The sequence below is a fragment of the Camellia sinensis genome, chromosome 8 (genome assembly GCF_055761805.1).
Source record: "Camellia sinensis isolate YWXY chromosome 8, ASM5576180v1, whole genome shotgun sequence".
NCBI lineage: Eukaryota > Viridiplantae > Streptophyta > Magnoliopsida > Ericales > Theaceae > Camellia > Camellia sinensis.
This window is the reverse complement of record NC_138968.1, coordinates 151,869,736-151,884,349: the sequence shown is the minus strand read 5'-3', so window position 1 is coordinate 151,884,349 and position 14,614 is coordinate 151,869,736. Positions and strand designations below refer to the sequence as shown.

At 33.6% G+C, this 14,614-nt stretch overlaps 1 protein-coding gene across 1 annotated transcript; it reads left to right on the top strand.

Moving 5' to 3' along the window:
* The first annotated feature begins 13,128 nt into the window (after window positions 1-13,128).
* LOC114314203 (syntaxin-124) lies at window positions 13,129-14,614 on the top strand. Its single transcript, XM_028260660.2, has one exon. It carries the CDS (start codon window positions 13,419-13,421, stop codon window positions 14,346-14,348), a length of 930 nt encoding a protein of 309 aa, XP_028116461.1. The 5' UTR covers window positions 13,129-13,418; the 3' UTR covers window positions 14,349-14,614.

The following is a 14,614-nucleotide window of genomic DNA, read 5'->3' as shown; positions in this document are numbered from 1 at the left end:
CTTCGTATCTTCTTAGGGGTTTAGAAACAAAGAACCAAAGAAACCCTAAAGAACCTACAAAGTGAAAACCAATCAGTGTGTTTGGTTTTAATTTTTTAGATTTAATTTTTTGAAATTGAGTTTTTTGTTTTTTGTATTATTTTATTTTATTTTTAGGGAATATTTTTGAAATTTTAAGCAATTTTTTTACTTTTTTAAATGCACCTTACTTAGATGTATCTAAAAAGCAAAATATTTGTAAAAAAATATTTTAAAAAATCAATAAATACACAAGAATACGAAAACTGTATAGAAGTCTCGTATTTTTATTTTATTTTTATTTTATATTTTTGGTATTTAGTGAATTTTCTATAAAAAAATTCTCAAATATTATACTTTTTAAATATATTTATGTTAAGTGCATCTAAAAATTAAAAAATTGCTTAGAATATTAAAAAAATTCAGTAAAAACAAAAAAAAAGTGAAAAATAAAAAATTTAATTTTTTGAAAAGTAAATCCTGAAAATCCAAACCAAACAAATTGAATAATCTTACAAATTTGATCAGTTGGGGGACTATTCTGCCTTCTACAACCACTTTACTATCTTAGAACCTTGCATTTCGTCGTTTGAAAATCAAACTCTGCCAAAGAAATCCACACCCCTACCCATGTTCACTTTCCTAGCCCGTAGCTGGGTATTCCAAAATCACAACACTTTACTATCTTAGAGCATCTCCAACGGTGAATCAGATTTTTCACCAAATTTGAGTCCAAAATGACCCATTTTACCAAATTTGATACCACTCGCTCCAACGGTGCACTTTCATCAAATTTGTGCCGGGGACAACCGGTTGGTCGACCGGTTAAGCGAAATTTTTTTTTTTTTTTTTGAACTTTTTGAACCTTTTAGTGGTCGACCGGTTAGGCAAAATTTTTTTTTTTTTTTTACTGTTTGAACCTTTTCTTTGAACCTTTTGAACCTTTAGACGGTCGACCGGTTGGTCAACCGGCCGGGCAACCGGCTGGTCAACCGGCCGGGCAACCGGCTGGTTGACCGGTTGGTCTCTCCCAACGGTTAGGAACAGTGATTTGGTAAAATGCTTCGCCTGTTCTCATTTTGGTAAAAAATTTGCTGAATTCTCGGTTTGATATCGATTTGGTGAAACCGTTGGAACTCAAAAAAGTGACTTTTTCATCAAATTTTGAATTTGATACCAGGTTTGATGAACCGTTAGAGATGGTCTTGGAACCTTACATTTCATCATTTTGTTTACACTTTGTATCCACTGGATTGTTCAATTTTTGTTGGGTCGCTTTCTTAAGCATGTTTAAATGTGTTTGATTGGGAGATTTGAAGAGGGATTTGAAAAATGAAATAGAAAATATATGTGAAATATGAATAAAATATACCTACATTTCACATAATTTCACACATTTTTTTTTTCTCTTTCTAAATCCCTCCTCAAATCTCTTAACCAAACACATTTAAACATGCTTAAGAAAGCGACCCAACAAAAATTGAACTATCTAGTAGATACAAAGTGTAAACAAAACGATGAAATGCAAGGTTCTGAGATAGTAAAGTGTTGTGATTTTGGAATACCCAGCTACGGGATGGGAAAGTAAACATGGGCAGGAGCTATACAAGTGGATTTCCATGGCGGAGTTTGATTTTCAATCGATCTTGACGATTTCTATGTGAACCCTCCATCGTCGAGCCCTCACCACGAGATATATATCCAGAGCAGACAATCCCCTCTACTAGTTCCCACGAAGAAGAAAGGGCAATTTTTTGTTTTTGTTCTATAACGGATTTTATATTTTTATTTATGTATTTATTTAGCTATTTTATTATTGTGTAAATTACAATTTTTACCCTCTAACTTTCACCTAAATTTCATTTTAGACTCTCATATTTTAGTGGGCAAATCCTTGTGTTTTTACCTGTCTATATTACTTTCCTCTCATTTGGAAATAATCACATAACTATTCTCTTATACTTTGTGGACTGAAATATGCTGTTAAATATTTTGCCCAACTTAACAGTAAATGTAAAACACATGCTAGACATAAGAGAGTTGTATGCTTATTTTAAATTTTAAGGGAATAAATCACACATAAAATAAAACACAAAGGGTTAAAGTGTATTTTGCCTTCCAAACAAATAATAAAAATATTCACACACTTGAGGCCTATTTGAGTGGGTGGATTATAACATATGATTGAAATTATTAATTCATAAGATTCACATTCCATTGTTTGGTTATAATATTTGTTATCCAAATTAGATTCCAAAGGAAACTGTATAAAACAAAATCGGCAATTTTTTTAATCCTAATAATGCAAAACAAACATATAATTGATTATATATTTTCCTATCTATTGAAAAATAAATAATTTTTCTATTTTTGTTAAGAAAAATTGATGAAAAAATAATATTTTATTAAACTCAATGAAAAAAGTATTTTAGACATTTTTCATTGAGTTTAATGACTAAAATTTATTTTTCCCATCAATTTTTCTTAACGAAAATAGGTAGATAATTTAGATTGAAAATAAATCAAAAGATTATAATTTAAATTGACAAAATTAAAAATTTAGAATTTATTTTGTTACAATAATCAAACTCTGATTTTTGTTTTTATCATTTCTCCTAATTTTTCTCACCTCATAAAAATGTTAAAAAAAATTAAAAACTATTAAAAAGGTCATCCCAATACAAAGATTTGAACTTGAACTCTCTAATGGTCGTCCAAACTGTGTAAGCTGACTTCTTCTTTTGATAAGTTTTGCGGACTCATCAAGATCAGTCTCCACAGAAGCTCCAATGAAGTTCTCTTCCTTCATGATAGTCTTTTTCTTACTTGTATAATATACAAGTCATAAGAAAAAAATCAATCAAGAGAAACCACAAAATGATTATGATCTCCTCACAGAAGTCTTCCCATGTTAGATTGTTCTGATTTTTGGAATTCAGACAAGAACTTCATCTGACTTCGGACAGCCATTCTTTAATTGTGTATCTTTTTGGGAGCCTACATTTGTAGCACATAGTATAAGAGTAACAAAAGACGTAATCAAGTAAATGAAAATGCTTACAATTATTAAAATATTACTTCTAAATTTATTCTCAATGACATGGAATGTTACATGTTAGTTGTTCATAATTTATTTAGAAAACAAAATTAAGATTCAACCTCCTATCATATCAGTGTAGATAAATTTAAGAGTGATATTTTAAGAATCTTTAAATAACATCATATCCTTTTTATATACTATCAATATTCTAAAGAGTAAGATAAAAATCCTGAAATTTTTCACGAAAACTTATTATAATAATAAAACTCATTCATTTTAGATGAACTCATACTATACCGAAATGAATGCTGTACTAACATATTGTATTCGACTTATTTTCTTGTTAAAATTTTTTTATGAGTGCATTACATTTTTTGTGAAACAGCAAACGTATTGAAAAGAGAGAAAATTGTCTTAAAGAGGAATGGGAAAAAAAAATCTTGTAAATTTGTTCAAAACATAAGATACATATTTTTTTCTCCAACTAAAATAAGCAAGACATGGCATATTATTAAGAACAATGCCACCCCTTCTTACCTTTTAAATGAAATGTCATGAACAACAATCCTTTTTCTTTAACTAGCTCATATGAAAATTCATTACTAGACATGAGTTTAAAGAATGCAGGAAGATAAGGAGGATCAATCCTATTCTATGTGGATAGATCATAGCTATGAAGTGTTCAATATGCAGTAGATGGTCACAGCAAGTTCTATTTATAGAGCTAGGCATATAGAAATAAATACATATATAATCCACTTGAAAGATTTAATCAATCTAGGAAGATTATAACAATCTTTAATAAGATATTTTGAATACGGTTTTTTTGGAATTTTTTTTTTTATTGTATAAACTAGCAACATTTGTAAATATTTTTTGGTCACATGTGTAGAATAATACAATAGAAATAACTCATATAAGTGAAAAAAAATATTGATAAAATTTAGGGTGAAATATCAATAAATTTCAAAATGTGATCTTGTGATCTGTTTAATCCTTCCTTTTTTCTTATTAACCCAAAGGTCCCATTAAAGTGAAAATTACATAAAATGGTAGTCACTTACATATTTGGATTTTTTAGGGACAAAAGTGGGTTTCTCAAAATATAAAATTACACATTTGGGCAATTTGCACTATAGAAGTTTTGGATTTTCTCTCATTTTAGAACAAATCCCACATTATGAACAAAAACCTAACACTCTAATGTAATATTCTAATAATGTAACACTTCAATGTAACACACTAAAAAACTCCTTGGTATATTTTTTCTAAATGCAACACACCAAAAAAAAAAAAATTTAGTGTATTTTTCTCAAACATAACACTCCAATTAGTGTAATCCTAAACATAACACTTCAATGTAACATACTCCAATGTAACACGTTAAAAACACTAAAAAAAACTCATTAGTGTACTTTTTCCAAACGTAACGCTCACAGTTTGAAATTATACATTTGTCCAAAACTTACTAAGGAATATTTATATTTCTTTTGGAATGGTTTGAAGAATCTCACATTCTTTTTTTTTTTTTTTTAGTGTTACATTGGAGTGTTACGTTTAGGAAAAGAACACTATGAAGTTTTATTTATTTATTTATTTATTTATTTTTAGCGTTACATTTTGAAAAAGTACACCAAAGAGTTTTTTTTTGTGTGTTACATTAAAGTGTTACACTAATTTTTTTTTTGAAGTGTTGTATTGAAGTATTACGTTTGAAAAAAGTACACTAAGGAGTTTTTTTGTGTATTACATTAGAATGTTACACTAAGGAGTTTTTCTATATTACATTAAAGTGTTACATTAAAGAATTTTTTTAGAGTATTATATAGAGTGTTACATTTTGAAAAAATACACTAAGAAATTTTTTGTGTGTCAGATTTGAGTGTTACACTAAAGAGTTTTTGTGTGTGTTACATTAGAGTGTTACACTAAAGAGTTTTTTTAGATTTTATATTAGAGTGTTACGTTTGGTAAAAAATACACTAAGGAATTTTTTTATGTGTTACATTAGAGTGTTATAATAAGGAATTTTTTTTATGTATTACATTAGAGTGTTGTACTTAAGAGTTTTTTTTTAGTGCTATATTGAAATGTTACGTTTGAGAAAAATATAGTAAGGAGTTTTTTTATGTGTTACATTAGGGTATTGCACTAAATTTTTTTTTTTGAATGTTACATTAGAGTGTTACGTTTGAGTATTATATTAGAATATTACAGTTTGAAATTAGACATTTGGCCAAAACTTACCAAGTAGTTTTTGTACTCCTTTTGAAGTGTTTGAAAAATCCCATATTTTAAATCATTTTTGTATTCCTTTTGAAATGTTTTCCAAATAAAAAATATTTTTAAATAAAAATCCATCCCAAATTTGATTCAACCTTACCTTTTTAGTGCCAAAAAAAAAAAAATGAAAGAAGAAGAAGAAGGAACATAATAGAAATAAGAGTATAACCGTAAATCTAATTTTTAAATAATATATTAAATTTACTTTTCCAAAATCAATATGACTAATTGGTCTATAAAAAAATCCTTATGACTAAATGGGTCTCCATTTCTCAAGATGGGATTTATAGGTAAATTTTTCTAAAATTTATTAAATTAACTAGTATTATTTTGTCCTTTATGGCTTCCTTTAGCAACTTCTTAAAAGTCAGCTTATTGATTAAAAAATTCATTTTACTAAAAATAAAAAAATTAAGTCATTTGGGCATACTCAATTCCTACAAATATATATATATATATATACAATTTTGCTGGGACCCCAGTGGGAGGTGAACCCCAGCACCCCAGTGCCATGTGGAGCTCTGTGATGCCAAGAACCGCACAAAAAAAAAAAAAATTCCAACCATGTGGAGCTCTGTGTTGCCAAGATAACAAAAAAAATAAAATAAAATAAAATAAAATTCCAACCAATGAAAAAATAGTGGGAGTGTCCAACTCATTTTCCATATATATATATATATGAAAAACAATCCAACTTTAATCACTTTAAAAAATCATTAAAAAAGTCAAACAAGTTAAAATACATCAAATGTAATAATTTTTTTTTACATTAAATTTTTGTTTTTGTTGACTTATTTTGACATTAATGCGGTCACACATTGCATTCATACAGGCAAATTAAAATTAAATTCAAACACATACACAACCTTTCAAAGATTTTGTCAAGATTACATATTTAACAATATCTGGTCTTATCTGTATAACACCCTTACGAAAATCTTCATCCCTATCTCCAATTAATATCCACTGTAAAGTATATATGTAACCTAAATTTACAGTGGATGACTAAAATTTAGAAGTATTTGATATTTGGGTGAGAACTTTTTCATGAATTTAAAAAAGTATCAAATCCTTTCCATTACAAATAATATGGTTTTGTTTGAATAATAAAGCCCCTTAAAGAATGGTCTTGATATAAATTAATTATTATATTTTGTATTTATAATTATATATGGGGAAAAATACCGTACAAGTCGTTGTAGTATGGTGGTAAGTATTCTTGCCTGTTACACAGGTGACCCGGGTTTGATGGAGAGAGCCTGTTTAAGATGAGACTGGAAAGTGAGTCCAGGTTCGATCCCCAGCAACGACACTTTATTTTTCATTTAAGATGAGACAGGAGAGTGAGTCCAGGTTCGATCCCCAGCAACAACGCTTTATTTTTCATTTAAGATGAGACTGGAGGAGAGTGAGTGCACTGGTTCCTACCAAGTGTTGAAACTCTATTAATTTTTTTGATATATATATATATATATATTTACTTTTTATATCATTAATTTTCGGACAAATTAAAGAAAAAATCAAGGATTTCACGTGTTTTTCAATTTAAACCATAGGGTTTCAATTTCAACAAATTAAACTCTGGAGTTTCATCTGTGTTTCAATGTGAACCCTCCGTCCATATCCGTTTGATTGAACTACCGGAATTTGGGCAAAATTTTCAAATTCAAACATACAGGTTCAAGCACTTGTATCTCCCTCGTCGTAACTCGTTTCGCCTCATTTTTGTATCATTGGATTCACCTCATGGCTTAGTTTTCATTCCATCACTCATACGCTTTATTCCACCTCTTTTTGCATGCCATCGGAGCTCCGAAAATTGGTGAAAAACAAGATTTTTCTATCTTTGAGCAAAGTTTTCATATCCAAGCCCACATGTTGAAACCTTTGTATCTCCATCATCTCAACTCCATTTCGCCTCATTTTTTGGTCGTTGGATTCACTTCATGGCCTAATTTTCACTCCACCCCTCGCATGTTTTATTCCATCTCTTTTCGCGTGCTGTCGAAGCTCCGAAAGTTAGCCAAAAATAAGATTTATCTCTCTTTAGACAAAATTTTCATATTTAAACCCACATGTTTAAGCCTTTGTATCTCCCTCATCGTAACTCCATTTCGTCTCATTTTTGCATTGTTGGATTCACCTCATGGCCTAGTTATCATTTCATCCTCATGCGCCTTGTTTCGCCTCTTTTGCATGTCATCAAAGCTCCAAAAGTTGGCCAAAAATAAAGATTTGCTCTCTTTCCTTTTTTTTTTTTTCTTCACTATCTTCTATTTCCATGCTTTTTCCTTCTTCCTTCCTTTCCATAATTATTCTCTTTTTTTCTTTTCCTTCATGGCCCTTCCACTGGGCTAGTGGTGGCCACCAAACCTTCGACGGTGGCGGTGCCATTGAGTATGAAGGTACATGACTTACAAGAAGGGAAAGAAACATAAGAATGGGGGAAGGACCATGAAAGAAGAAAAAATGAGAGAATAATTGTGGAAAGTAAGGAGGAAGGAAGAAGCATGAAAATAGAAGAGAGAGAGAGAGAGAGAGAGAGAGAGAGAGAGAGAGAGAGAGAGAGAGATTTTATTTTTAGCCAACTTTCAGAGTCTCAAGGGCACGCATAAAGAGGTGGAACAAGGCATATGAGGGATAGAATGAAAACTAGGCCATAAGATAAATCCAAAGATACAAAAATGAAACTAAACAGAGTTACAACGAAAGAGATACAAGTGCTTAAACATGTAGGTTTGAATCTCAAAATTTTGCCTAAAAAGAAAAGAATCTTAATTTTTGCCAAATTTCGAAGCTCTGATGGCACACAAAACAGTGGAATAAGGTGTATGAGGGGTGGAATAAAAATTAGGCCATGAGATGAATCCAACGACGCAAAAATGAGGCAAAACGGAGTTACGATGAGAGAGATACAAGTGCTTGAACATGTGTGTTTGAATTTAAAAATTTTGTTAGATTCCGTTAGTTCAATCAAACAAATATGGACGGAGGGCTCATATTGAAACACGGATAAAACTCCGGAGTTTAATTTGTCAAAATTAAAACCTTGAAATTTAAGGGATACGAAATACCAGCTAAAACTCTCTCTAAAAACTTCCCCTCTTTCTCTCTCTAAAAACCTCATTCCCAAGCCTCATTTTGGGGCCGGCCGGCCGCCGCCTTTGGCTATGGAGGTCGGCTGGCCCAGTTCTTTTAGTGTTTTTGTTTGTTAGTTTTCCGTTTAATGAACTTGAATCCCCCATTATTTTCCCACCGGTGCTGCGCGGGCTGCCATTGTTCTTGCTTGGTTTTTTGGGTGTTTTGGTGACGTTTTGGTTGTTCACTGGGTCGGCAAAGAGGACGATCCAGATCTGGTTAGGATGTTCATTCGGGCGCTTCTTTGCGCGTGAAAGTTTGAGGGGTGTTGTCCGCTCAGATCTATGGAGGTGTTTCGGTGTTTTGGTCGGGGGGAAGCATTAGTGTCGAAGATGATCCGGATCTGTATAAGATTTCATTCGAGCGCTTCTATGCGTATGGGAGTTTGAGGGGTGAACGCCGTCCAGATGTGTGGTTGTATCTCAGCGGTTGTTTTGAATAAGAGGAGTTCGGCGTTGGGTCGTCAATATAGGGACGGTGGAGTAGTACCTGCAGTGGGTCTTGTTGTCTTGAGTGTTGATCGGCCTTGGGTGTGTTCAGAGTTTTGAACCACCGCGTCGGAGAGGTGTGGCCTTGGGTGTTGTCCGTGGGTGCAGCTGGGTGTTGGCAGTGTGTTGTCCGGCGTGGGCCTTCGCTGGGCAGTGGAAGTGAAGCAGCATGTGGAGTATAGCAGCGTGGGTGGTAATGATATAGCAGTAGTATAGCAGCTTGGAGATGTCAGGCATGGAAGTTCTTCCAGCCGTGGTGATGTTGGCTATGGATTTTTCCGGCCAGTGAAGCGTGGTGAAAAGATTTAGTAGGTGGGAGTTTGGAGGTGTAGAGGAGCGTGGTGTACAGATTTAGCAGTAGTAGCAGGTGGCGCGTTGGGCTTTGGGAGTTGTCAGGCGTGGGTGTGCAGCAGGTGGGCGGTATAGATATGAAGCAGCATAGGTGTTGGGAGTTGAAGCAGTATAGGTGATTATTTTAGCTTCAAAAATAGCTAGTGGGCGGTATAGTTTTAGTTTTAAATTAGCAGGTAGGCGTTGGGTGTGTAGCAGCTTTGGTTTTGGATTTTGTGGGTAATTTTGCGGGGATTCAGGTATTCTATTTTTCAGTTAAGTTCTTCTTAACTTTTTTGTTTAAAAAAAAAATTGTGAGGCCAAGGGGTTGGTTGTATGGATGCGAGTAGCAGTAGTAGGGGTATTTTGTACTTTCCGAATCTCTCTCGATGCATGTCATCTTCCTGTACCTTTAATTTCATGCTGTTAATGAAATTTTTCTTTGCCGATCAAAAAAAAAAAAAACCTTGGAATTTAAATTTAAAAATAGGCAAAATCCTAGGAATATATATATATATATATATATATTTTGTAATTTGCCCTTAATTATATATATATATATATATTATACAAACTAATGTGTCATAATATCATGTTAGTTTATAAAGTTTCAATTCAAAATTAAAATTTATATGTTACATTGCATCTCAATTTGCAAAAAATGTTTGTTTGTATAATATTTTTAGGGTAAATTACACTTTTATAGTTTGATGCAAATCTTAATTTGGTTTTTAATGTTTTAATTTAAATAATTTAATCCATACACTTTAACTCAAATTTTAATTTGATTATTATTTTGTCTAAATTTCATTAAATTTTTAACATTTACAAATTAAGAAGCTGACAATTATTTCAAAATTATTAATTTTAAACTGTAAATTAAACAAAATGACTAAATTAAAATTAAACTTACAGCTAAATTTGTAGTGTAAATAGAATCACCCCCAAGCTTTTAAATGCCATCTTTATCCCCATATTAGCCCTACCCTTCCATATTAACTATGAAGGTATATAGTAGAACTGTGCTCCACTGGGAATTCCATGAATTTCCCATTCGTTTTGAAATGTTTAAAATAAATTTTTGAAAACACATTATTTGATAATTTAACTTAGAATAATATATACCTGTTGGAACAATTTTATGTGTATAATAAATAAATTGAAACTAAGTCAAACAAATAAAATAAATAATATACCGAAATTATTTTACCAAACCGAAGAATAATAAAAAGATCAAATCGAGTGTGTAACATTCTGTCCTTAAGACAGATTCACCCCGCTACGGTGCTTACAGACAAATGACGTCTATCTCCTAGGATACAATGATTTTCACAAATTGTAGTAGCACTTCAAACAACTTGTACGGTGAACAAAACCTTGTTTTCTATACTCTTTTAATTTTTTCCTAAATTCTAATATGAAGAATAATGCAAAGAGAGAACAAAACCGGGATGGAAATAGATTTTTCCTGGATGTTTTTTTTATCCCCAAACACTGTTGGAAATGCTGGTATTTATAGGCAATATAATATGCCCGAACAGGTTAAATTTTGAACCGAACAAGTGCAAATTTTGAATGAACAGATGCAGTTCAAAATTCAATAGATCTGCTACACTGATTGATCTGTTTGAACTGTGCAGTTTGAATCAGTGTAACTGCAGTAGTTTCTGGCAGTTTAAAATTGTAAAACAGTTTGAATCTGTTTAGGAAATTCGGACAGAAGTTGGTAAAATATGAACAGAAAATTAATTTCAATTTTGGCATAAAATTGGAATTTAATTTCATTAAGAATTTCTGGAAAAAATTCAAATAAATTTTATCCAAAAAATTAATATTAGAACCGACCTGACCCACAACTCACACCCGCGCTCAACACGGCTCGGCCGGCCGGCTGGCTGCAGCGGTGCGCATGTGTAATGGTTTGAGCCAATGTTCCATTTGTCCATAACTCCTCCCTTCTACAAACTTGGGATACCCCTTGGGGCCCAACCCAAGTGTTGCTACCTAGAGTTTATATATATATACAAACTCTCTTAAGGTTTCAATGTGGGACAACCCATTTCAAAGAAACCCACATTTAAATCTTTAAATGTCTAATTCCACGACGTCAAGTTCCTATTCACTCATAAATGGTTTTGACAAACCGTCTTCATTGTGTGACTTGCCATGCGACAAGGAACACGTCACCTCTTCGGACTCACCCCAAAAGACGTTTGGGGCCCACTCAATTTTGGGGCTCAAAGTTGGCCCAAAATAAGCTTTATAAAACCAAATTTTCCAACAATCCCCCACATGAATGGAATTTGACAGAGAGAAAATGCAACAACATGATCTAATTACAGAGAGTATAGAAATTAGAAATATTCTGTAAATGATAGGTAACTTTTGACTTTGAACCTTCTCTTGTGAAACACTATTAGATTTACTAGCTAACCGATGAACATGATGTCTTGAACTGTTTAGCCGTTTATGTACACCAAGACAATAGAACTCACACAGCATATTACCAGACACAGTTTAGTTCTCATTATCGTGTTCATTTTGGCCTTGAACAACCTGGTCTTTCATGAGTGCTCTAGAGAATTATAGCCCTTCACAAATTTCATAGAACTAGCCCAGTTCACACTCACAAAAGTGATTCTTATGAAGAGTATCCTGCCATACTATACTAGGTTACCTAGATATAAGAATCATTAAAAATATTATTTAACCTAAAACGCTGCAGACATCATTATTTCATCATAGAATTGGGTAGGAGTTTGACTTCCCAGTGATCCTTCTGAGTCATACACAACTCAGTTGTCCCTTTGAACCTAGATATTGGGATCTTCAGTTAACTAGGTTGAGTTGCCATTGTGGCAACTTTTATTTAATAAGCTTAAGTCCCATTCCCCTCGATGAATTCTCAACTAGCTCTCTTGCTAACCCTTTGGTTAGATTCGCTATGTTATCTTTAGACTTCACATATTCAATGTGAATAATTCCATTAGAGAGTAGTTGTCTTACGATGTTATGTCGACGACGAATGTGTCGTGACTTACCTTATACATATGACTCTATGCTCCACAAATTGCTGATTGACTATCACAATGTATGCATATAGCAGGCACCCGTTTTGGCCACATTGGAATATCTTCAAGGAAGTGGCGAAGCCATTCTGCCTCTTCTCCAGCTTTGTCTAAAGTTATGAATTCTGATTCTATAGTAGACCTAGCAATGCAAGTTTGTTTGGAAGATTTCCAAGATACAGCCGCCCCACCAAGAGTAAACCCACTGGTGGACTTTGAGTCTCTAGTATTCGATATTTGTATCACAGTATCCTTCAAGTATTGCTGGATATCTAGTATAATTATCACATTCAATAATTCATAATTTTACTAAAAAATTGTCTGGGTATCATTTTTCTCATAATTTATGTTATGCACTTGATTCTATTTATTTTTACATAACGTTATAGATATAGGCGTACTTAATAAATTTTTCTATCACATTTTATTTATTATCACATTCATAATAGTTGATTACCAATGAGACTAATGTGCGATTCATCATACTAATATAGTGTGGTCATTTTGATCAAAATAATTCTAATCTTTTTGGGTTAAACAAGTTTTTAGGCTAGCTAATTAATTAGTGTCAACTAAAATTGCCATGAATATCCTTAATTTGAAAGATAATTTTGATGATTAGGGTAAAAGCATGACCAAGTCAATCTCAATTCAAAGGGTGTTCTCATTTCCATGAAAAATAAACAAAAAAAAGTGAACACGTGGCCATCATTTTCTCCATTTTTAACGACAGGCCTCAGGTTAGTGTGGTTGGCCCCAATCAAATAATCTCTTCAAGCCTCTAATAAGTCTCATCCAAACCTCACCAAAACATGAAAACCCACTTCATTCCTTGATGAAGCCTTTGCTTTGTTCACCTTCTCTTCTTCTTCCTCCTCCAACATACCATGAAAAGACTGCACTTGTAGGGAGAAGAGAAGAAGGAAGGTTTGAGCAAAGCAAAGCCACTCTTTTCCTCCACAGAGTTTTGCATCTCATTCCCCTACAAAACCATCCATTTGTGGTGAATTAAATTTAGAAGGCAGTGTTTTTTTTCTTCTTTTTTCTGTCAAGATGAATGATCTCTTCTCGGGATCGTTTAAAAAGTACCAAGACCTCAAGCGCCAAATCCACTTGGATGACATCGAGGCTGGTGGTAGTGGGGAGACGGGGAATGAGACCGTTGATCTTGACAGATTTTTCGAAGATGTAGAGAAGGTGAAGGACGACATGAAAGATGTCGAGAGGCTTTACAAGAGGTTGCAGGAGTCAAATGAAGAGTGTAAGACGGCACACAATGCCAAAACAATGAAAGAGGTACGGTCCCGGATGGATGCGGACGTGACACAAGTTTTGAAAAGGGTCAAAGTTATTAAGGGGAAGCTTGAAGCGCTTGAGCGGTCCAACGCAGCCCACCGGGGCATTCCAGGGTGCGGGCCTGGTTCATCTGCTGACCGGACACGAACCTCGGTAGTTAGTGGATTAGGAAAAAAACTTAAAGTTATGATGGACGAATTCCAAGCCCTAAGGGCTAAAATTTCGTCCGAGTACAAAGAGACGGTGGAGAGGAGGTACTTCACGATAACCGGGGAAAAGGCGAACGATGATTTGATTGAGAACTTGATATCGAGTGGGGAAAGCGAGACATTCCTTCAAAAGGCCATTCAAGAACAGGGGCGAGGTCAAATCATGGACACTATTTCTGAGATACAAGAGAGGCACGATGCGGTGAAGGAGATAGAGAAGAACTTGATCGAGCTCCACCAAGTGTTCTTGGACATGGCAGCGTTGGTGGAGGCACAGGGCCAGCAGCTGAACAACATAGAAAGCCATGTGGCGCACGCGAGCTCGTTCGTTAGGAGAGGGACTGAGCAGTTGCAAGAAGCGAGGGAGTATCAGAAGAGCTCCAGGAAATGGACTTGTATTGCAGTTGTTCTTGGAGCTTGTGTACTCGTCCTCATTCTTTTCCCAGTTTTGTCATCTGTTTTGGTTCATGTTTTGTAGACAATTGTTTTTTTTTTTTTCAAAAAAAAAATACAAAATCCAAGGTTAATGTTGCCAGTGGCAAAGGACCTGTCTGGTGTTTCAAAAACTGAAAGAGGTTGTTGTCTGTCTTCTTTCCTATCTTTGTGGGCTTTTGTTTGTTTGTTTCATCAAGACATTGATCTATGGATGTAGATGTCACTTTTACCTGTATCAATTTCGTTTTGCATGTTGTGAACAATATTAGATCAACGGGTTAATCAAAAGTCTCTACCTTCATGATTGAA